Source organism: Patiria miniata, unplaced genomic scaffold (assembly GCF_015706575.1).
Source record: "Patiria miniata isolate m_02_andy unplaced genomic scaffold, ASM1570657v1 HiC_scaffold_8, whole genome shotgun sequence".
Classification (NCBI taxonomy): Eukaryota; Metazoa; Echinodermata; class Asteroidea; order Valvatida; family Asterinidae; genus Patiria; species Patiria miniata.
Genome location: NW_024037075.1, coordinates 1,927,542 through 1,947,656, shown reverse-complemented (window position 1 = coordinate 1,947,656; position 20,115 = coordinate 1,927,542). Strand labels below are relative to the sequence as shown.

Sequence of the window (20,115 nt, the reverse complement as noted above, 5' to 3'; positions counted from 1 at the left end):
GATGTTCAGCGAAATGAACGGATATGCTCGTGGGCGGGGAGGGGAAATGACAACTTATTCCCGACGGTGGAAGGTAGCCATACGATTCCCCCCCCCCCCGGCATCAGGCCTGACTAATGGGGGCGCTGTTCACAGTGATGGGAATGTGAGGGGGGGGGGAGCTGTGGCGGGGAGCGATTTTTTTGTTAACCATTACCACATAATTCGCTAGAATTATGCTGGACTGCACAATTACGAGGGAGATTTTGGTGAACGTTTCCTAGGTTGAGATTCCTCAGACATCCCATAATAAAAAATCCTACGGTGTCTGTCTGTCTGTCCGTCTGTCTTGCTATCTGTCTTGCCGTCTTGCGTCAAATGTTATGGCAGCAGCATCGCAGACACTTTGCTGTTTTAGTTGTATTGTACATTAAGAGTTGCAAAACGATTTTATAGAAGTATTCTAAAATGATCTTGCATTAAAAAATAAGTTTGATCTGTAAGTCGTTTATGACAACAGAAACAAATATTTTGCATTTACAACTCTGTTTTCGAGTTTCCAACCAGTTAAATGTAAACGTACCGTCAGGCTGTCAGGCTCAAAAGGTAACGGTTAGTGATAATCCTTGCTTACATTTCCCATACAGTTTTGCGACACATAACGCAATGAAACTGACAAAAGTTTGAGGGTTGTCATGCATACAATAATACAGTGCTTTCACTACCTCGATCAGGGGGAGCCCCAAGTTTCCACCAGAATATTTGTCCTCCATTGTCACCGATATCATAATTTTCAATCGCGTCACTGTTCAGTACACCACTGACCTCTGTATACTAACTGGACTGGCTGACGGTGCCCACGCATTGAAGCCACCGCTGCCATCTGGGCTCATGCGCAGTAAACGCACTTTGTTTACAGAGTAGTTGGTATCAGTGGAGTTTTTCTTCTTCAGAGCTAGAGTTAAGCCGGCGAAAATAAGACTTGTTAATAGTTCAAAAATCTTAACCGCAGATCAATGTACCCGTACATCTTAGGCCTAGAGCGATATTTTGGGGTAACAAGATGGCGGATTTGGTGGCATCGTCAAGGTGCATTATGTAAAATCAGTATGTAGTCCAGTAGTATAGAGGTCAGTGGTTATAGCTTCAATTTTTTAAAGATATTTTATACCGGTACTCGGTGGTTGCCGTATGTACATTTCCTGGGTAGGAGGAGCCTCCAAATTCCATTTTACAAAGGGGGTATTGAAACGGTGATTTCGTTTCCGATTCGGCCTTAGCTCTGACCTTAGATTACTAATTCTTCAAGCTTTCAGTGTACAAACCAAGTGGAAATGCTGTTATCTTTGACTTCAGGATTAGATGTACTTGATCACTACTCCCAGAGTCGAGACCACAAATAAACCGAGGTTTCGAAACACCAAATATGAAAAAAAACGGACATGACTAAGCCTTGATTTACGTTGGCTAATAAAAGGTATGTCGAGCTTTTCACTTTGTTCGGCCGGGTAAAAAATGCTCTTCCAATATGGATTCACGTCACTTGAAAGCTCAGGTCACGATTGGGTTCTTTTTAAAGAAACCTGTACAAGTGTTGTGCATTGTTGTAAGCTTTATCGTCCTTTTGCTGGCGGTCTACATTGTGTAAACGTCTGACCGAACTTTATCATGGATATGCAAATTGGGTTATAGGCTATCGGTAACGCCCAAAACGGATTGACGCTGTGGTTTCACCATACAGACACGCAAAAACAACCGTTGCGCATTTAAAAGTGACTAGCCTATACACTTCAAAATCACTACTGGAAAATAAACCTTGATTCAAGGAATTCCGCGCACACCTACCTATCCACGATGAATCTGTATAATCGGCAACAACGTGCGTTTCTGACTGCATCACTCTTTCTGGCTGTTGGTATCGGTTCTATGGTAGCCGAGGGACGTTCGGAGTGCTGCCCAACGTGTTCAGCGACATCCGTCACTCCTCTGAACCAGAGTCAAGTCCAACAAGTCATGGACAACAGAGACTTCATTCTTAATCTCCGGCAGAACCCGCATCTGCTTTACAACGACTCCTACCAGCGTCCCATTGTGAAGCTGACTCGGCAGCAGGAGCTCCAGATCTTGAGAAATTACCCCGATTTGTTGGTGAGCCGGGAGACTTTCGAGCAAGCAGGGGAACTCGACTGCACTCCGTCGAGCTTCGTCGGCATTCGGTGCTCTGTTTGCCCACCCGGATGTGTCCCTAATGTACAAAGGAATAGTCCTACTTCAAGTACTTGCGTGCCCGAATCCACACCAGCTGGACGACGCCGCCGTCGGCAAACGTCTCCCAGGATATGTATGGCGAAGCAAAGCACCGAGCCCTTCATTCTCGTAAACACGCCCTCTGGTCACGTGGTCCAATTGGCGCAGGTAGGCCGCTATTCAAAATATTGCTTATGATTGCATATGACGCAGTATTTAACGAGAGTGCGAAATAATGGGTTTCTGACACACACATAGTACACAGGCATAGAAGTGGGGTACTCCCTTTGTTCTCGTGTACTAAATTTTGCAATGTCGCGCACTAATTTAAAAATGCTCTCATTTGAACCAGAATTAATTTCCTGGGCTGAAATTCGGACTTAATATCCCTTTTCTAAAACTCTTCCATTTGCGACAAATCACCCCACCTTGGAAATTCCTAGTTTTTGAGTAAAATCCATATATCTATTTTGTAATAAAAACTTGTGGGGTACCAATTTAGTTCCCCACAAGGTCACAAAATGGCCTTGTGGGGTACCTGCCATTGTTCCGGTACCTCATAAGGCAGTGGGTACACACGCACGCAACCCCCCCCCCCCCCCCAAAAAAAAAAAAAAAAAAAAATTAAAAGCGGTGCCACTCTCTCTTTACCACTACATAGACCGGGGACAAGAACCAGTGGATCTTAAAGGAAACCTGCCAGAAAGCTATGGATCAAGGCTTTTCATGCGGTCTGGACGACGAGGGTACTGATATCCCAGCATTGTTCATCAACCTCAGCAATATCATTCTCACGGGCGGCTCCTCCAGCGATTTCGACATGGCCTACGTTACCGTGCGTTGCTGCGTTGCAATGTCAGGATGAGCTATGTGATGATGAATGGGGGACTGGATGTTATAAAGCGAGGGGGGGGGGACTTAAATCCGCTAACCATGGTCACGAATATGACAAAAATGTAATTTTCAAAGGGGAGGGGCAACTTGGGGCCAGGGGAGGGGGTGCCCCTGGCTTCGCCTCTGTGTTGTATACATTATACAAGGTAAACACATACACTCATGGATGCACCTTCAATGGCAAAAAGCATTGTATCAGCTGATTGTTCCGATGCTATCCGTCATGGGCAATAAACAATTGCTTTGTATACAACAGCTGCAGTGCTTTCGCCATTGAAGGGGCCTCCTCTATAAGCATGTATAGTCACGGAATGGTGTACATGTACGTATATCACTCACTAATGATTAAAGAGGTTGTGGAATGCTCGAAGACATTCCCGTCATTTTTCGGGTACATGTAGCCTAATGGTGTAATGATATAAACACGACTATTGTGTCTGTCATGAAATGAGTACAAAAGGTAATTTTGAGAGCTGTTTTTTAGGTCCTGTTTCGACCCGAACGTGCAATTTGTGTAAAAGTCGTCGCTGGGGGCAGGGAACAAAACATAGTAAATCGTGACGTCATAAACAGGACTCGTTTATACTACGCTGCATGTGGTGGTATCACCGCGACGCTCGCAAGCAGGTGGTACGCGCGCACTCGGTGCTCCTTTGACCAATGGGGTTTCAAAGTTACACGCGCGCTTTTGGCATCACGCGCGTTTACAATGAGCAGGTGGTATACGCGCGCACTGGGTGCTCCTTTGACCATGCCAATGGGGTTTTCAAGCCACTCGCGCGCGTCTTATGAACGCTTGTGGCATGCGCGCAAGTGAGCGTGGTGCATTGTGCCATTTCAGCAATGGCGGTCACCATTCCAGTAGTATTCACAAGTCATATGCAGTTGAGGACTCGACAAAAAAAACGACTCGAAAACATTAACAACACAAAGATGTCAGAGTGGAGAATTTATGGTTAAGGAAGTCAACGACGGTGAAGAGGAAACGATGATGGGCAAGTATGGGAACAGACGTTGGGATAAAAATGAAGAGAAAATATAGTTGAACTAGGAAAACAAGACATGAACATGATTAGGCCTAGCCCCATAAATGTGGCCAATTTACTGGACTACCTCCGTAAATAAAGGCCACACTTCCACCATGTACAAAAACATGTCGAACTTTGTCAAATTTTGATTTTCACATTTAGGCTTACTCACCCTCTTCATAGGCTAATCAGAAAGTGCTGCCTTTTTTCAGATGTCTATTTTTTGTGAAATTTCCAGATTCGTTTGCACACGTTTCCGTATCAAGAACACGCATACACAACATTAAAATACATGTACCCACTTTTTCATTATTTCAAACTTTATATGTACTCTCCTATATACAGTTTAATAATTATAAACCTTTTTACTGTGTAGTATATTTAATACTCAGAGCAAACATTTTCAAGTTGTCAATTTGCATCTATCTACAATTTGATGTTTAATATGTACGGTTCGGTGTGCGTAATCATTTATACATTTTACGTAATACTCAGACGTTCAGTTCAGTTCTAAATGTCACAAGAAGTTTACTTTGCGAACTGAAAACTGAGTTCTTTTTAAATACATGGTTAATTTACTAATGCTTTAATTTTCCGTTAGCTCTCGTTGAAACAAGCTATCACAAAACAAATCTGATTAAATCCTGTGGACACGACAGTGCATTTTATTATGAGCACAATGGAAGGGACCGACGCTGCTCTTAAATTCTAATAAATGTACATGTTTTTGCCTAGGTTTAGCTGACTTGGTATTAACGGGAGTCCACTGGGCATAATATAGCAACTTTAATGACACAGGTGAACATTTTCAGGGTACATCCAACCATTATTTGTCAATTTAACAATGTAAAGAAATAATGTAGTGTCCAGACGCCACTTCTTTGGTTGCGTACAAAGTCAATAGAGAGTTGCATGCATTTTCAAAGTATTTTCTACCAAAATTGGAAATGTTTCTCAGTACCAGATTCATGTCTTCTCAACACGTTTGCAATCCCACTGAGATAATACATGATGAAAAAAGTGGCGTCAGGATGCAACATTCTTTTACCAATGGAATATGTAGTCATCATTCCGACAAATTTGTGTTCTTTTATTTTAACGAATTGTATGTGAGTCAGACTTTTTTTTTAATAAATAAATTGGTGAAATGCAACGAGTGCCACTTTTCCATATTTCTATTCTTTCAACACTGTTCACGAAACACACTACACAAACTCATCTAAAAGTTTGAAATTTAATAAATACATGTACACAAACATATTTTACAGAAATTTTGAAGGACCACCCACTTGGGTTTTGAACCTTCAAGCTATGGTATACTATACAAGGTCCACTTCCGCATTATGGTAAACTTACCAGCACAACCACCGGCCAAAGTGTCCATATGTCCATTGAAGCCACCTGTCCACCTGTCTTTAGTGGCCACCATCGTTGTTACCACCTTTCCGAACAGTGGCCACTTGTCCATTGTGGCCACCTGTCCGTAGAAGCCACCTGCTGATTGAAGCCACATGTCCATGGAAGCCGCCTGTCCTTTGTGGCCACCTGTCTCTTCTGGCCACTAAGGCCACCTGTTGAAAGTGGCCACTGTCTCTTCTGGCCACCTGTCCATAGCAGCCACCTGCCTATTTTGGCCACCTGTCCATAGTAGCCACCTGGCTATAGCGGCCACCTGCCTATCGTGGCCACCTGCTCATAGCATCCATCAGTCCATTGTGGTCACCTACCTATTCTAGCCACCTGTCTATAGTAGCCACTGTCCATAGCGGCCACTGTCCATGGCATCCACCAGTCCATTGTGGCCACATGCCTACTACGACCAACCAATACTTAAAACAGATTTGGAAATACACGCATCCTAACAAACAAGGTTTCACTAATTCCTCCAGACGGAGAAAGATGGGTCCTGAGATTGCGCTTGTGTCTTTCCATCCGTAGTTGGTGGCTTTTCGTCCGCTAACACATCTCCCCCTAATGCTGCGAACATTTGAGATGCTGTTGGAAAACCAAAACAAAACTGATCACAAAGCCCAAAAGACCACACACAAAAAAAACCATCAGAATTAAATTCAGCGCACTGCTATTGGGTTTGAGCTTTTTCAGGTTTTGTACCAAAATATATATAAACTCAACATTTTAGCCAATTTCAGTTAATAATACTTACAGTCATTTGGATTTTTCTTGGCTTTGACAAATGGATCTGGCCTGATAGCATAGGCTGACCCAGGCCTTGACAATGATGCCTGAAAAACAAGATGGAAATAAATTTTGAAATCATTCGTTCTAATTCCTATGTTTTCAAATCATGCAAACCACCCAATTTTGCACGAGAAGGAAACAAGATAACAGCTAAAAAGCAGTTCTGTATTCTTTGTCTGGCACTCAATTGTCCAAAAAATCAGGAATCTTTTATTGTCCCCTTAACCCACAATAACAAAAATATGAGCAAAAACCTTGGACGATTTTTATTATTCACAGAACAGAAATAACTATTTCCCGATAACAGCATTTTTTTGCAACACAGTCTGCAACTTTCATTAAAAAAAATATCTAAATCCAAAAGATTCTGTGGTGCATAGCGCTTTTATGCCTAAGGTTTCAAAGCGCTTCACAATTGTTATCCCTGTTCATCAGGAATAAGACCATTTTTTTCTGCAGCAGCTCGAGATCTGCCCAATATGGTCTCTGCCTTCACAGGTACCCATTTATACCCCTAGGTGGAGAGAGGCAATTGTAGTAAAGTGTCTTTCCCAAGAACAAAAGCATCACGTTCCCCGCCAACCCATGAACCCATGAACCACATTCGAATGCCGTAACCATTGGAGCACAGAACCACTTCAAAGGTGCATTTTAAATGCAGAAACCTTGGGACAAACAGAACAACAGGTATACATACAAATTTCCATTGACAAAAGCAGTGCATTTCAACAAATAATAAGGCCTTGAACTTTTTAACATACATTGAGGCACTCTTGTGGCTCAGGAATGCAATGTAAATATATTTAATCTTTTCCTGGTAAAATAAACTCGCACGTAGGGAAATGACAGATACTCAAATTATCAGAAAATGCGGGAAAATGCCAAGAACTCTCCACTTTCTTCAACATACACCTCAATTTGAACCTTGATTTAACCATTTAACTTTTTTTACGTTCTGTTCATAGTTCTGACCAGGAAAAATAATTCTAACAACTGTTTTCAATGAACACATTTTTAGGTTCACAGTCTTATCAGAAAACCCCCTAAAACGAACAGTGTGTTAGAAGAAATGGCAACACAGCAACAGCGCCCTCATTTGTCTTGAAAAGCATGGACAATTGTTAAATGTTTAAAGAAGTGCACTTTTCAATGAAATTATCCAAAAAGGAATGCCAAATAGTTTTCATACATGTATAGGTGAGAAGAACGTTGCAAAAAATGCGTTCATCAGACTAAATCATCCCAGGAAGCCTTTAAATAAATCAAGTTTGAGCCATTTTCCCAATTTTTCCTGATTTCAAAATGTTGGTACGAAGGAGACGTAAAGAGTCAAATTAACAACACTTTCATGCAAAATCTAATATTAGAATTTGGGAAACTGAAGTCCGTCGTAACAATTTTAAAATCGGAAGGGAAAAAATGACGAGTATAAACGGACTCACCATACGCATCCCGCCTGGCATCATGGATGAAGGTGAAGGGGTGTTTCTTGATGCTGAAGGGGGCGCTGTTACCTGTTCAAGTCAAAGGTAAAAGGTTACGGCTACTAGATGAAATTTCAATGACCTCTCCGGAAAAATCTCGAGCCAACCCTCTGCTTTTACATTGTTTGTTTTAACATTTTGAAACGACCAATGATTTAAAGGTACAGTCCATCATTTGCAGCTTTCCAAAAAGTAACTGAAGTATACCTGGTTTAAAGATATTAATAGGATTAAACTCCCTGTGAAAGAATTCTTTCCGACATCTCCAGACTGTCATTTTGAAGAAAACAATGAAAGAAGGCCATTTCTAAAGACGCATTTTTTTCAGAGATATTCCATTAGTAGTTCGCTTTTAATTCGGTGAAGCCGTGAATGAGTACGCGTAAGCGTTGACTTGACGCGAGATCAGGTCATCGCTAGTGACATCGCGTAGCTGCAATAGGCTGAATGCGCGGCATCGCGTAGCTGCAATAGGCCGAATGAGAACAATGTTCTGGACGCGATTCAAATCATGACTCGCCAACTTTTGATTTGAAATCAAGATCCTAGAATATTGTTTTCTCAGAATAAACATGCATTCACTGAGCTGAAACTTCATCAGGTTAGTTGTTGAGCACCCTTCTTTAGACTTTGAGCACTTTCGTTGCTTCAAATTAATATAATGTATCAATTACAAATGATGTACTCTACCTTTAATACAATATTCCACGTATTAATACATATTAATACAAATGTGCTTTTCATATATTTTAAGCACCAAAATTAAGATCGTCAGACCACAAAACAACTGACCGAACACTTAAATAAGCTTGATTTCTTTAAGGTTGGCCACTACCAGTCAACCCTTCAGATGCTAGATGGGCTATACCTTTTTGATGATTCCCTTTTCTATGAGGTCTATTTTCGACGTCCGTTTGCAGCCTAGGACGGCAAAGTGGGACCAGATCTTATCAGACGCTGACGCAAAGTCTTTGGCTGACCTGTAAAATAAAAATGTGGACAGGTTTGAGAGTTATTAGCCAAGAACAGTCACTCTGACAACACTGAATTCTACTGTAAAGTCTGTCACGAGCCAATGTGGCCCATTAGGCCGGCGCTTATCTCCAGTTTCACTTGCATGAAACGACTGAGAACGTGTCGCTTCACCCTGAATGGGATGCTAGTCTATCGCAGGTTACTCCCCAGCTAACACCGATACCAATTTGTACTCCTGGTGGAGAGAGGCAAGTGGGGTGAAGTGTCTTGCCCAAGGACACAACAAATGACCAACAGCTGGATTCAAACCCCAGACCCTCTGATCATGAGTCACAAACCCTAACCACTAGGCCACACTCCCCTACTAGACTTTGTCATTTGGCACATGGAACATAGAACATTCCTTTTCTACTAGAACTTTCCTTCAAGCATCAGGAACATTTTCTAGCACCTGGAATGGTCCTCCCAGACACGGAACTTTCCTTGTAACGCCTAGAACTTTCTCTGGTTCCATGGAACTTTTCCCTGGTGTTTGCACTTTCATTTTGGCACCTGGAACTTGGCATTTTCTTTCTGGGCTTCTCGGATAGGTAATAAAACTAACCTTCCTTCCTTGTCTGGGATTTCTGGCTTGGCACCATTCTCCAGAAGAATCATTATGATCTGTAAAAAGAAAATCTTGGATGTTTATGGGTGTCATCGATGAGCATCCGCTCCCTAGAAAGAGTACCCTCAATCCCCCCGCATGGATGTGTGGCCAAAACAGGAGAAATGAAGGCGAGCAGAATGAGTAAAAAATTGCGGACAACAATGAATCAGAGGATGAAACAAGTACCAAGTGGTACAACCCACGGCGGTCGGGTAGCAGCGAGGCCGGGTAACGTGTAAAGACGGCTATACGGTACCGTCCGTGCACCCGGTACCTCGAGAGTAAAGAAAACGAAAAGGAATGGGGCGTGATCTAATATGCAAAAAGTATGCAAATTAGACGCATGCGCAACAGTGCAAACAGTGCAACAGTGCAAAACTGGTCCTCAAATGCAAAGCTGTGATACTTGCAAAGCTGTGATACTTGAAAAGCTGTAATACTTGAGTTGTAAGAATACAATATATGGCCAGGTAAAGTGTCCACCAACCAACCAACCAACCAACCAACCAACCAACCAACCAACCAACCAACCAACCAACCAACATAAGCAGATAAAGCCCACGGCGTGTTCCACACTGCCGTGGGGAAAAGGAAGACACTTTGTCAACTACTAACCTTTCCGTGTTCTTGGAATGCAGCTGCGTGCAGCGGAGTCCACAAGGTGTCTTTGTTCTGATAGTTGACATCCGCGCCAGCTTGGATGAGCGTTTTGATCACATCGTGAAACCCCCAGAAAGCAGCTTAACAAATAACATCAAAGAAAAATGTCTTCAGACCACAATTCTGATCCGAACGCTCTCTGATTTTTGAAAGCTAGTAATAAGTCAAGAGTACTAATACAAAACAATCTAGAATTTAATATGCAGTACTAGTTGAAACAACAGTTTCCTAAACACTGCATCAACAATGAAAGGAGTACTTAAACACGTTTAAGCTGATAAGTTTAAACTTACCGATGTAAAGTTGGCTTTGACGAATATTTTCCGAGTCCCCATGGACTTCAACACTCTCTGACAGGAATTTCTCTACCAGCTGTGGGTGAAAAAAGTAGTGATGAGTGCAACAGTGCAGTGTATTATTTTCTACCCCCTCCTGATGACAACCCCCTCGCCCGCCCACTTAAATATGCCACTGCAAGTGCAAGCTTGGCAGGTGTATACAAATGATAATGTGCTGCAGCTAAATATTTTGTAGAGGCGATTTTCAACTGCTATCATCTGATTTTTTTTTTTTAATTGTGAATCTACTAAAGTACTATATAGGCCTATCACATTGTTGTTTGTTTGGTTTAATAATGTTGGACTAGCACGCAGAAATGAGAAGGTTCTAGGACGGCATCTGAGATTTTAAATTTTTTTTGGGCCTAATTTTATGGTAATTTTTATTAATCAAGTTCTTTTTCTCATTAAAAGTAATGTTAGAATAGATTTCATCTTTTTACTCCTTAACAAATCTTGGCTTTGCAATTGCCTTTTGATGATTTTTTTTAAAGGCAAAATTAAATTTAAGTCCCTGAGCCGAGGCGAGAACCATTCCGAATTCGGTTGTAAAATTGAGACTCTGAGAGAGGTCTGCTGTAGCCTGTAGGTTGAAAAGGTCATTTTTGAATGATAAAACAACACCCTTGACTCTTGATCGACACTATAAAAGAGGGGCCCGTAACTACACGATCGCCGCAATCATTGCAAAAGAAATGCAATGAATGGCAAACCGGCAATGCTAACCATGGCCATGCCAACGCACGACAGATGTTGGCACTTCAAAAACATGAAAAATTAACACAATCTTCGGAAGATCTTCTAAACCTAGGTCTCCTTACCGTTTCATTGCCTTTCTGTGCAAGTGTTGACATCTCGGGCACGCTGATTTTCGCCACAGCCAGCTGTTTTTGCAGGTCTTGCATGACAGATTCATTGCTATTGGCGACGGCGTCACCGGGGGTCGCCATCTTGAATTTTGCGCTGCTAATGGAATTTTTAGAGGTGCGCCCTCTGTTGAAGAGAATCCGGCTTGTGAAGCGCACTATAGCCTAGTCGTGCTTATTTTTAGAACAAGCCCCTTTTTTCACCCCCACCCACTCAAATAACATAAAAATACAGAAAAACCCGATAAAAATGTTAAAAACACCAACTTTTTGAAAATGGATTCCGAACAATGTCTGAAAGAGTTCAATAATTTACCCTAAGGCTGATGTTATGGGGAAAAAAAATAAAATTTCGGTACCGCTAACATTGAAGCCCGCCCCCACCGATATGACAACGCGGGTACTACATGTGCATGAACATTTTGTATTTGATCACGCACAGCATTGAAATCCCTTACACAAATGGGGGAAAACATCGCCACAACACATTTTCGGTTTATTCATTTAAAAAATGAACAGACTTTTATTGCTCAACTGCACTTTTGCAGATTTCTCTGAAACCATACTTTTATCAGAGATGCCACCAATATAAAGCCTGAAATGCTACTAAAAAACTTGAAACCACCCTTACCCCTTTCGAAAATGTGTTTTCTGGATGTTTCAGCACCAAATCCAGCACTTTTAATTTGTCACATTTTTGAAAAAAACCCCCTGAATTCAGGTTAAAACCTGAAAAGTGGCATCTCTGTGTTTTTTTTTACCTTTAACTCAAATGCCTGCAAACAATCAAATGAATTTTAACAAAGTTATGTAACTAAACCAAACTCAGCATCCTGGTGTAATAGTAAATAAACTTGTATTTTCGTCATGGATACCACCGAAAATGAGGCGCTGTCACCAAAAAAAAGTGGTTTCTTAATAACTTCAAGACCAGAAACATTTTGCCTCATACATCTTGTTCAATGCACTAGTTCAATCAAAAAAACTTAAATGTATAACAATCTATTGAGCACTCAGATGTAATGAAATATATTATTTTCATACTCCCTTTTTTTTTACGAAATCAGGCTGCATTGGTGACTGTGTAATGCCAACATATTATTTACATTAATTAAATATGAATAAATTGTCTCAATTCCATCTGAAATACAACAAAAAAGAAAGAAAAAAGAAGAAGAAAATTGGAACAAAACAGGAAACTGGCACAGCATCACCCAACAATGAGAGGAAGAGTAAAGATTGCATTTTCAGTAGACTGGTTCCTTGACCCCCACTAACTGTAGGAGTTGGCTTTGTGCTTGGGCAGGAACTGGAAGCTATCGGGAACCGGACCGAGCAGCATCTCACTAGAGAGGTAAAAAAAAAGAAGCAGATATTCATGAAATAAAAAAGATGAATTTAAAATAAATTCTTCAATTTAAAAAACGAAATCGTCAATTTAAGACCCTGCTAATGAAAAACATAAATCTTGAATATCATCTACGTCGATGTCTAACACTCCTAAATTCTCTTGTATCACCAACAGAGGGCAGGCTTCACATTGTATGCCCATGACCAAGAACCTGTTATATTCACAAAATGCATTTGAAAATTATAACGATATCATTTCGACGCAAATGTAAATTCAACATCTGGAAAAAATATGCAATTTTCAAATGTACCAAAAAATTTCAGCCTTCAAATACAATGATGGATTTTGTATAATGATCATCAGGGGACCAGTTTAGCTGGTTCCTGTCCTCACCTTATCTTGACCCAGTCAGCACAGTTTGTACTAGACATGAGCGTCTCCAGGTCGTTGCGTCCCATGTAGTACGGCGGCCGCTGCTGAATCTTCTGGGGCAGTCGTTCTAGAATGCCGACCGGGATGTAACGGTGGAGAAACGACAGCCACTCCAGGAGAAAACGGCGCGTCTTCTCAACTCCCTGTCAAGATCAGCCAGAAAAAAAATTTGAAGACAAGACAAAATTATCATTTCAGCTTTGAATGCCAACTGTGATAGAAAAGCACAACAAACTCTGAAGGCAACATTAACAGAATAGTCGCAACTTTACATAACTTCAGAAACCACAAGACACAAATTGAAAAATGTCAGATTTCTCAAACTGTTAATTTTCAACCTTATCACGTCTTTATCAACTAAGAAATGTTATTCTCAAGATAATATCAGCACCATACTGTCCTAGCCAAACACTTATGAATGATATAATTGGTTCATAATCATTCTATTCAATTGTATCCACCAATCAAATTATGGCTTTCATACAATCTCATCACCTATCTGACCAAGCCAGTGTTCCCTCCTGCCATTAGTGCTGTACCCAATTATTCACAACCATCCAACCAATCAAACTGAGCCTTATAAACAATCTTTTGTCAGTGTTCTGTAAACTCAAAATGACAACTGTTGCCTTGTTTATAACAACCAATCACATTAGGTCTTATATACAACCTTACCTCAGTGTCTGAGCCCCAGTGTTCAAGGCCGTAATTGGTGTAATCCCTGAGGATGCCGAGTCTCTCATTGGCTGAAATATCCCAATGTCTACAGAAAAAAAATCAAACAAAGAAAAATGTCGGAAATAATCAAATCTTCTGCCATCATTATCCAACAACTCCAAAAGTAACCTCCATGGAAGCAGGGAGGCTCTTCACAAAATGAATATTTATAACAATCATCCAATTAAATTTGCTTCACCATCTTGAAATCATGCATATTCATTATTACTACCAAATTACATTACATAAATCCTTTTCCAACCATGAATATTCATGACCCACCTCTGTTCTTTGATCTCAGTGAAGACCCACGGTTTGATCAGTGCTCCTCTTGCGATCATAACTCCAGCAGCACCGGAATTCTCTAAGTGGGCTGTCACATCTTCAAACGAGAGGATGTCTCCATTTCCTTAAAAAAAAAACAAAAAAAAAACCAAACACACAGAATATGTTAAATACTATTCAGATTTTTATCACCTATGTATGCAAATGATCCTATGTTATGAAAGGATTAGGAGGCTTTGAAAGTTGTTACATGAAGCATTTACCTATGAGGGGGTGGGGCTTAGCAATCTCAACACACTCCCGGATGTAACTCCAGTCTGCCGTTCTGGTGTAGCGCTGCTCACGACTGCGGCCGTGTAACTACAGAGAAACGGAAGGGGGAAACATCACGTTTATCTTGGTCTCAACTGAACTTTCAAACAGTCTTTGCGCATTATTTGTCAAACCAGCCTGGGCCCCATTTCATAGCGCTGCTAAGCACACAAGTTCTGCTTACCGAGCTTATGTCTATATAATGGAAACCGTAAGCAGTGAGGACAGAAAAGGCACGCTTAATCCCGGAGGAACAACTTTCTTAAATTAGTGACGTCACAACAGAAATCTCCATGTGCACGCAACCGATAGCACATCTATGCCATGAAAGCAGTGTTTAAGGTTAGCACAATTTTCGTCTACTTTTAGCACAACATTTCTGCTTATTGTTAGGCAGTGCTAGGTACCCTACCCTATATGTTGGCATAAATTTCCCCATTTTGTCAATGTATTTGTTTAATGGATGCTAATCAGAAGCATTAAACCTGTATATGCCATATAGCCAGGGATCACGCCTAAGTCGTGATGCTAGCAACATTAGCAATGCTACAAACTTGGGAAAAACAAGCAGGGAATCACTCAGGGATTGTGAATCAGATCAGAGGGTCAGCGGTTCAAATCCAGCTGCTGGTCATATGTTGTGTCCTTGGGCAAGCCACTTCACCCCCACTTGCCTCTCTCCACCCACGAGTAGAAATGGGTACCGGTATTAGCCGGGGATTAACCTGCGATGGACTAGCATCCCATTTTCGGAATAGAAATATTCCTGATTGTTTCATGCCACTGAAATCAGAGATAAATGCTGGCCTGATGGGCCATATTGGCTAATACCAGGCTTTATTTACTACTTTACTCAATTTAATTAAACTTTCTTTGCAGCATACCGTGACAAGGGAAGCCCCCCAGTCATATATCTTTGGAATGAGTTTGTGGGCGATGTTGTGTTTCTCCGATATGCCAGTACGCATCTTCACCGTCACAGGGACATCCAAAACCTGCAGGGAGTAAATCGAACACACAGGAGAAATGACATCAGGAGTACATCGTAACTATGAAAAATGCTTACGTAAAAGGGTAATTCCGTAAAATAATTATATGCGTATGTTCAACCACATGATGTACAAAGTCGTTAAGGTGGTGGTACCTTAGTTTGGTCTGTAATTGTTTTCTACTCATCAGATGTCACATTATTAGTGATGTATCACATCCACTTTTCCAACAGCAGCTCATTATAATGTCTGATATGTACGTCCAAATTTACGGAATTCGCCCAAAAGCAACACACGAACAGACAGCAAAATAAACAAACAGGGGTGTTGACAAATCTGTTCAACAAACGAGAAGATCCCAAATTGTTACTTAACATATTTTTAATTATGTTGTTCTACTTTATTTATCATGTAAACAATGCTCCTAACGATATTTTGAAATGAATATCAGACGCACTTTAGATGCAGATCATGTTTATACTGAAGCAATGTCCATGAAATATTTTTTTACAAGCGATGACATGAGAACAGTTGCAGTTTAAAGCTGCTGTCATGAACAGTTGTTCACATTACAATTTTTTTAATAGGAGTTTTGCGAAATGAAATGACAGGTTGCTAAGTCGTCAAAAATGTTTGGAATGAACTCACTGCATCCATGCCTCGGACAATGTCTTCAAACTTGCCCGCCCTGCTCATCAGCGCACTTCCGCCTCCCTGCAAGATGATAACAAAGGTCACAGGTCAAGTCGCAACTGTAACCCTGCACTCAATGCATTTTGGTCAAGAACTAGCAGAGTCGAGTTACATATAAATGCAATGTACTTTGTTAACCTTATTTTCGTCTTGCCATTTTTAAATGTGATTTGCTGCTTTTTTGGTTGTTATGCTAATTATGCAAATTTCCATGTGTGGTTTTGATACCTTCTGATAAACCAGATCGATTGGGCAGCCTACGTTGAGATCCACAAAATCCACATCGCAGTACGTGTTGATCATCTCGGCACATTTGGTGATGGTGTCTGGAAAGTAGCCAGCAAGCTGGAAAAAATGAGCAGAATAAGACCCGAGCTATCACTTACTCAAATCACTACTTGATGTTCCTGAGCAAGGCACTTTACAGTGATCAAGGCTAAATGTTATAGTGCTGCTGAATTTGAAGTAAATTTGGATCAGTCCATTAATGGATCAGTCCATTAATGGGTCAGTCCATTAATGGATCAGTCCATTAATGGATCAGTCCATTAATGGATCAGTCCATTAACAACAAAATGTTAAATTCTTACCCAAACACCATTACATACAAAAAGTAAAAATTATTACCTGAACCCCAAAACAATCTTCGGAGGAGTGTCTCTTGAGCAGGGCCCATTCGGACGGTTGGCCCTGCAGCAGATTGATAGACATTGCCATCTCGCCACACGTAATGTCCGCACCTAGACGTTTACAGACGCGCCGGAACGGAAGGTTACCAACCTTGAATCAAAGGGGAAAAATGGAACATTAGCCCTCCTTCTCTTTTAACCGTCACAGACAGTCAAAATTTTTTTGTAAATTTCTGATCAGAAATGTTTATCATAAATCTTTCTTCAAATAAATTGTGATTTTCAAAATGTTTCATACTTACCGTTGTCAAGGGCGCCAAGTAGGATTTTCCTTCCACGTTCAACTGCTTCTTCTCACGTTTCCTTATTTTTATGACATCTTGGTCTGTTACCGTGCCTGAGGCTGGTTGCTGTGTTGCCATGGAAACACCGTCTCCGCTTTGACTGGATGATGCCTGTGGAGACTTCAAGGTGTGAGCAGCGACATCTGTTCCCTGATTGGTGGAAGCATCTATCAGGACACTCCCACTTTCTGATACCTGATTCGGATTGGCGGTCTCCTCTTGTTGAATATTCATGTCCCTCTGATTGACTTCATCAGATGTAGAAAGCTTGGTTGGGTCCGAGGACACCGAAATGTCGCCAGCTGCTTTTGGCACAGTATTCAAACTTTTAGAACCATCACTCTGCTTCGAAGGTTTCTTCTTTGTCCCCAACTGGGACAAGAACCTGTCCGCATTTTCAAACTTTTCTTTTTTCTTTCGGAGCCGGGTTTTCAGATCGACCGGCAGGTTGTTCACCGTGATCGACTTGCCGGCGTTCGCCTTAACCTTCTCTTTGTCCACAACGTTCTGGAAGTCCTCCGTAATATGCGAGCCCCCGAATCGGCACACCACGCCGTGACGGCATTTGCCGAACATCTCAAAATTGTAACAGCGATCTCCGATGTCTGGCTGTCGGGCGGCGCCCATCGCTGCGATGTCGTGCGAGTAGTTGCACTTCTCGCCGTAACTGCACACCTCGCCGCCCATGATCGCCGGGCAGAGCTTTTCCGAGACGGGCACCCACTTATTCCGAGGCCGGCTGTGGTTCATCCCTCTCGTCTTCTTGAGTTTCTTCTGCGGCGGTTCCTTTCTGTCCGCTTCTTGTCTGGAAACATCGCTGTTGGCTCTGTCGCCATTTTGAGGGGGTTTATCGGAGCTCATAGGGCCATACTTCAAATGGATCTTGTCAAAATCGATGAAACTTGGAAAAATTGGAACAATAAACGATATATGTCAAAGTCTGGTTCACCTTTTGAAATTATTCTTACCATTGCACTCACAAACATTTATTATTTGTATACTACATGTGTTGACAAAGTACAAGAAGAAACAAAAGATCCCAGCAATCCCCCAAATCTAACATTTAAAGAGCACAGACTCTACAACTTGAAACTGAAATAAGAAGTAAATTTATTCAGAAATTTGAACAGAGACACAATTCCAATTGAAATGCGATGTCCCATGCTCCAGCATTGAAAAGCTCCCTTACTCCGTCTTGATTTTAGCCGTTCCTTGTCTCTCGTTCAGCAGCTTCATCAGTCTCGCCTTCTCCTCTGGGTGAAGGGTCTCCTCGCAAGGTGTCATCAGCTCGGTTACAGGGTCTTCCGTGCTCTCTTCCATCGCGCCAAGTCCAGCACCACTTTCTTCCATGTTTGAAATCTGTCAACGTCAAAAAGGAAATCAGATAAGTTTAGCTTTTTGTGACTGGTTTTCTTGTCATACATATTCCGATCCCAGGGAAGAATTCCATGCATGGACATCACTCAGTTTTCCCTACAGTAACCTATCTCTCAGCCGCAAAGAATTCAAACCTAGCTGGACATCACTTGACAGGGAAAATCCTTGATGGAACCTAGCTCGAGTAACTCCAGCTGACATGTTCATATTCATTCACATGTGAATGAATATGAGCATGTCAGCTGGAGTTACTCTAGCCCCATAAATGTGGCCTATTTACTGGACTACCTCCATAAACATAGGCCACACTTCCACATGTACAAAAACGGGTCGCACTTTGTCAAATTTTGATTTTCACATTTAGGCTTAGTAGTTAGTTTGTAGGTTTTTTTGCTTTAGAAGCATACTCACCCTCTTTATAGGCTAATCAGAAAGTGCTGCCTTTTTCAGATGTCAAATTTTTGTGAAATTTCATGTTGAAATTTTGATACGCAAACGTGTGCAAATGAATCTGGAAATTTCACGAAAAATAGACATCTGAAAAAGGCAGCACTTTCTGATTAGCCTATAAAGAGGGTGAGTATGCTTCTAAAGCAAAAAAACCCTACAAACTAAGCCTAAATGTGAAAATCAAAATTTGGCAAAGTGCGACACGTTTTTGTACATGTGGATGTGTGGCCTATGTTTACGGAGGTAGTTCAGTAAATAGGCCACATTTATGGGGCTAGAGTTACTCAAGCTAGATGGAACCCACTTGACACCCTGTGCACAAACCTATGACTGAGATTGGTATGAAAAAGTCCATGTGTTCTCTCAGTATATCATATGCTTCAATATTTTCCCTTCTAAATTTGACTTTTTTTAGGACATGTTATCGCTTTGTGGTGGCTGATAGGTAATTGCAAGGAAAATTTAGTGATGTCCACATATTGATTGAATTCTTTCCAGAAGTCAAAATTAGGGAAAATGGAAAGATTCCCATATCTGGCCATCGCTTGACACCCTGTGCACAAACACTATGAGACTGGTCTGAACATTTCTAAGTGTTTTCTCAGTAAATATTAGCCAATCAGCCAATCAGCCACCACGCGCCTGCAACCGTATATCTCATAGTGGAGTTTGCTTGCAGTACGCTACAGATACAGATAAATACTCAATATTTTCCCTGCTAAAATTTGACTTTTTACTTAAAATTTTAGGACATATTATCACTTCCTGATGGCTGATATAGTGATAGGTCACTGAAGGGAAAAATAAGTGATGGCCAGATACGGGAATCTTTCCGGGAAAATATTGAACTTTAATTGAAGCATTTACTGACATGACTGAGTCTGACTCTGAGCATTTAAAATTTTTAAGTCCAGTGTTTGTGCACAGACAAGTGATCCAGGACACAGGTATGAAACTCTTTTCCCGATTCCATATGTAATTGCAACATTATGTCTATTCATGGTTCATTCCAAGTTCATTGATCAATAATCATTTTGGAAATAATCTTAAAATGTCACCTAAAACAGCCAAAGCCAGCTGCAGAAAAATGACCGATCGACTGAACTTCAAGCTTCACAACGACATCTAGCTCACGACATGCAACAACTGCGAATACACATGTGCATGCACAACATTAACATTGCACATGGTCGGAATAGGATCGTCAATGATAGGTT

General features: G+C 41.3%; 3 protein-coding genes across 3 annotated transcripts; 1 reads left to right on the top strand and 2 right to left on the bottom strand.

Moving 5' to 3' along the window:
• The first annotated feature begins 1,508 nt into the window (after window positions 1-1,508).
• Window positions 1,509-5,305, top strand: LOC119719115. Its single transcript, XM_038188434.1, has 2 exons — window positions 1,509-2,394; window positions 2,888-5,305. Exons 1-2 carry the CDS (start codon window positions 1,834-1,836, stop codon window positions 3,089-3,091), a joined length of 765 nt encoding a protein of 254 aa, XP_038044362.1. The 5' UTR covers window positions 1,509-1,833; the 3' UTR covers window positions 3,092-5,305.
• Window positions 5,306-5,900: 595 nt separating this feature from the next.
• On the bottom strand, window positions 5,901-11,444 carry LOC119719114 (26S proteasome non-ATPase regulatory subunit 10-like). The gene is made up of 8 exons (XM_038188433.1): window positions 11,275-11,444; window positions 10,409-10,487; window positions 10,071-10,195; window positions 9,411-9,469; window positions 8,700-8,811; window positions 7,790-7,861; window positions 6,313-6,391; window positions 5,901-6,143 (listed from the first exon to the last, which is right to left on the bottom strand). Exons 1-8 carry the CDS (start codon window positions 11,401-11,403, stop codon window positions 6,025-6,027), a joined length of 774 nt encoding a protein of 257 aa, XP_038044361.1. The 5' UTR covers window positions 11,404-11,444; the 3' UTR covers window positions 5,901-6,024.
• A 361-nt stretch (window positions 11,445-11,805) lies between these two features.
• On the bottom strand, window positions 11,806-20,051 carry LOC119719112 (tRNA-dihydrouridine(47) synthase [NAD(P)(+)]-like). The gene is made up of 12 exons (XM_038188432.1): window positions 19,957-20,051; window positions 18,261-18,430; window positions 17,030-17,972; window positions 16,726-16,878; window positions 16,327-16,443; window positions 16,054-16,119; window positions 15,301-15,411; window positions 14,368-14,464; window positions 14,102-14,228; window positions 13,778-13,865; window positions 13,064-13,245; window positions 11,806-12,665 (listed from the first exon to the last, which is right to left on the bottom strand). Exons 2-12 carry the CDS (start codon window positions 18,419-18,421, stop codon window positions 12,593-12,595), a joined length of 2,118 nt encoding a protein of 705 aa, XP_038044360.1. The 5' UTR covers window positions 18,422-18,430; window positions 19,957-20,051; the 3' UTR covers window positions 11,806-12,592.
• Window positions 20,052-20,115: the final 64 nt, after the last annotated feature.

Excerpts from the sequence above, each read along its gene's own strand:
- LOC119719115 (XM_038188434.1), top strand. The coding sequence starts at position 1,834 with ATGAATCTGTATAATCGGCAACAACGTGCGTTTCTGACTGCATCACTC. Across the intron at positions 2,395-2,887 it reads ACGTGGTCCAATTGGCGCAG|ACCGGGGACAAGAACCAGTG; the intron begins GTAGGCCGCTAT and ends ACCACTACATAG.
- LOC119719114 (XM_038188433.1), bottom strand. The coding sequence starts at position 11,403 with ATGGCGACCCCCGGTGACGCCGTCGCCAATAGCAATGAATCTGTCATG. Across the intron at positions 9,470-10,070 it reads CATTCCAAGAACACGGAAAG|ATCATAATGATTCTTCTGGA; the intron begins GTTAGTAGTTGA and ends TTCTTTTTACAG. Across the intron at positions 7,862-8,699 it reads AAAAGGGAATCATCAAAAAG|GTAACAGCGCCCCCTTCAGC; the intron begins GTATAGCCCATC and ends TGACTTGAACAG.
- LOC119719112 (XM_038188432.1), bottom strand. The coding sequence starts at position 18,421 with ATGGAAGAAAGTGGTGCTGGACTTGGCGCGATGGAAGAGAGCACGGAA. Across the intron at positions 16,120-16,326 it reads TCGATCTGGTTTATCAGAAG|GGAGGCGGAAGTGCGCTGAT; the intron begins GTATCAAAACCA and ends ATCATCTTGCAG. Across the intron at positions 14,465-15,300 it reads GGGGGGCTTCCCTTGTCACG|TTACACGGCCGCAGTCGTGA; the intron begins GTATGCTGCAAA and ends GTTTCTCTGTAG.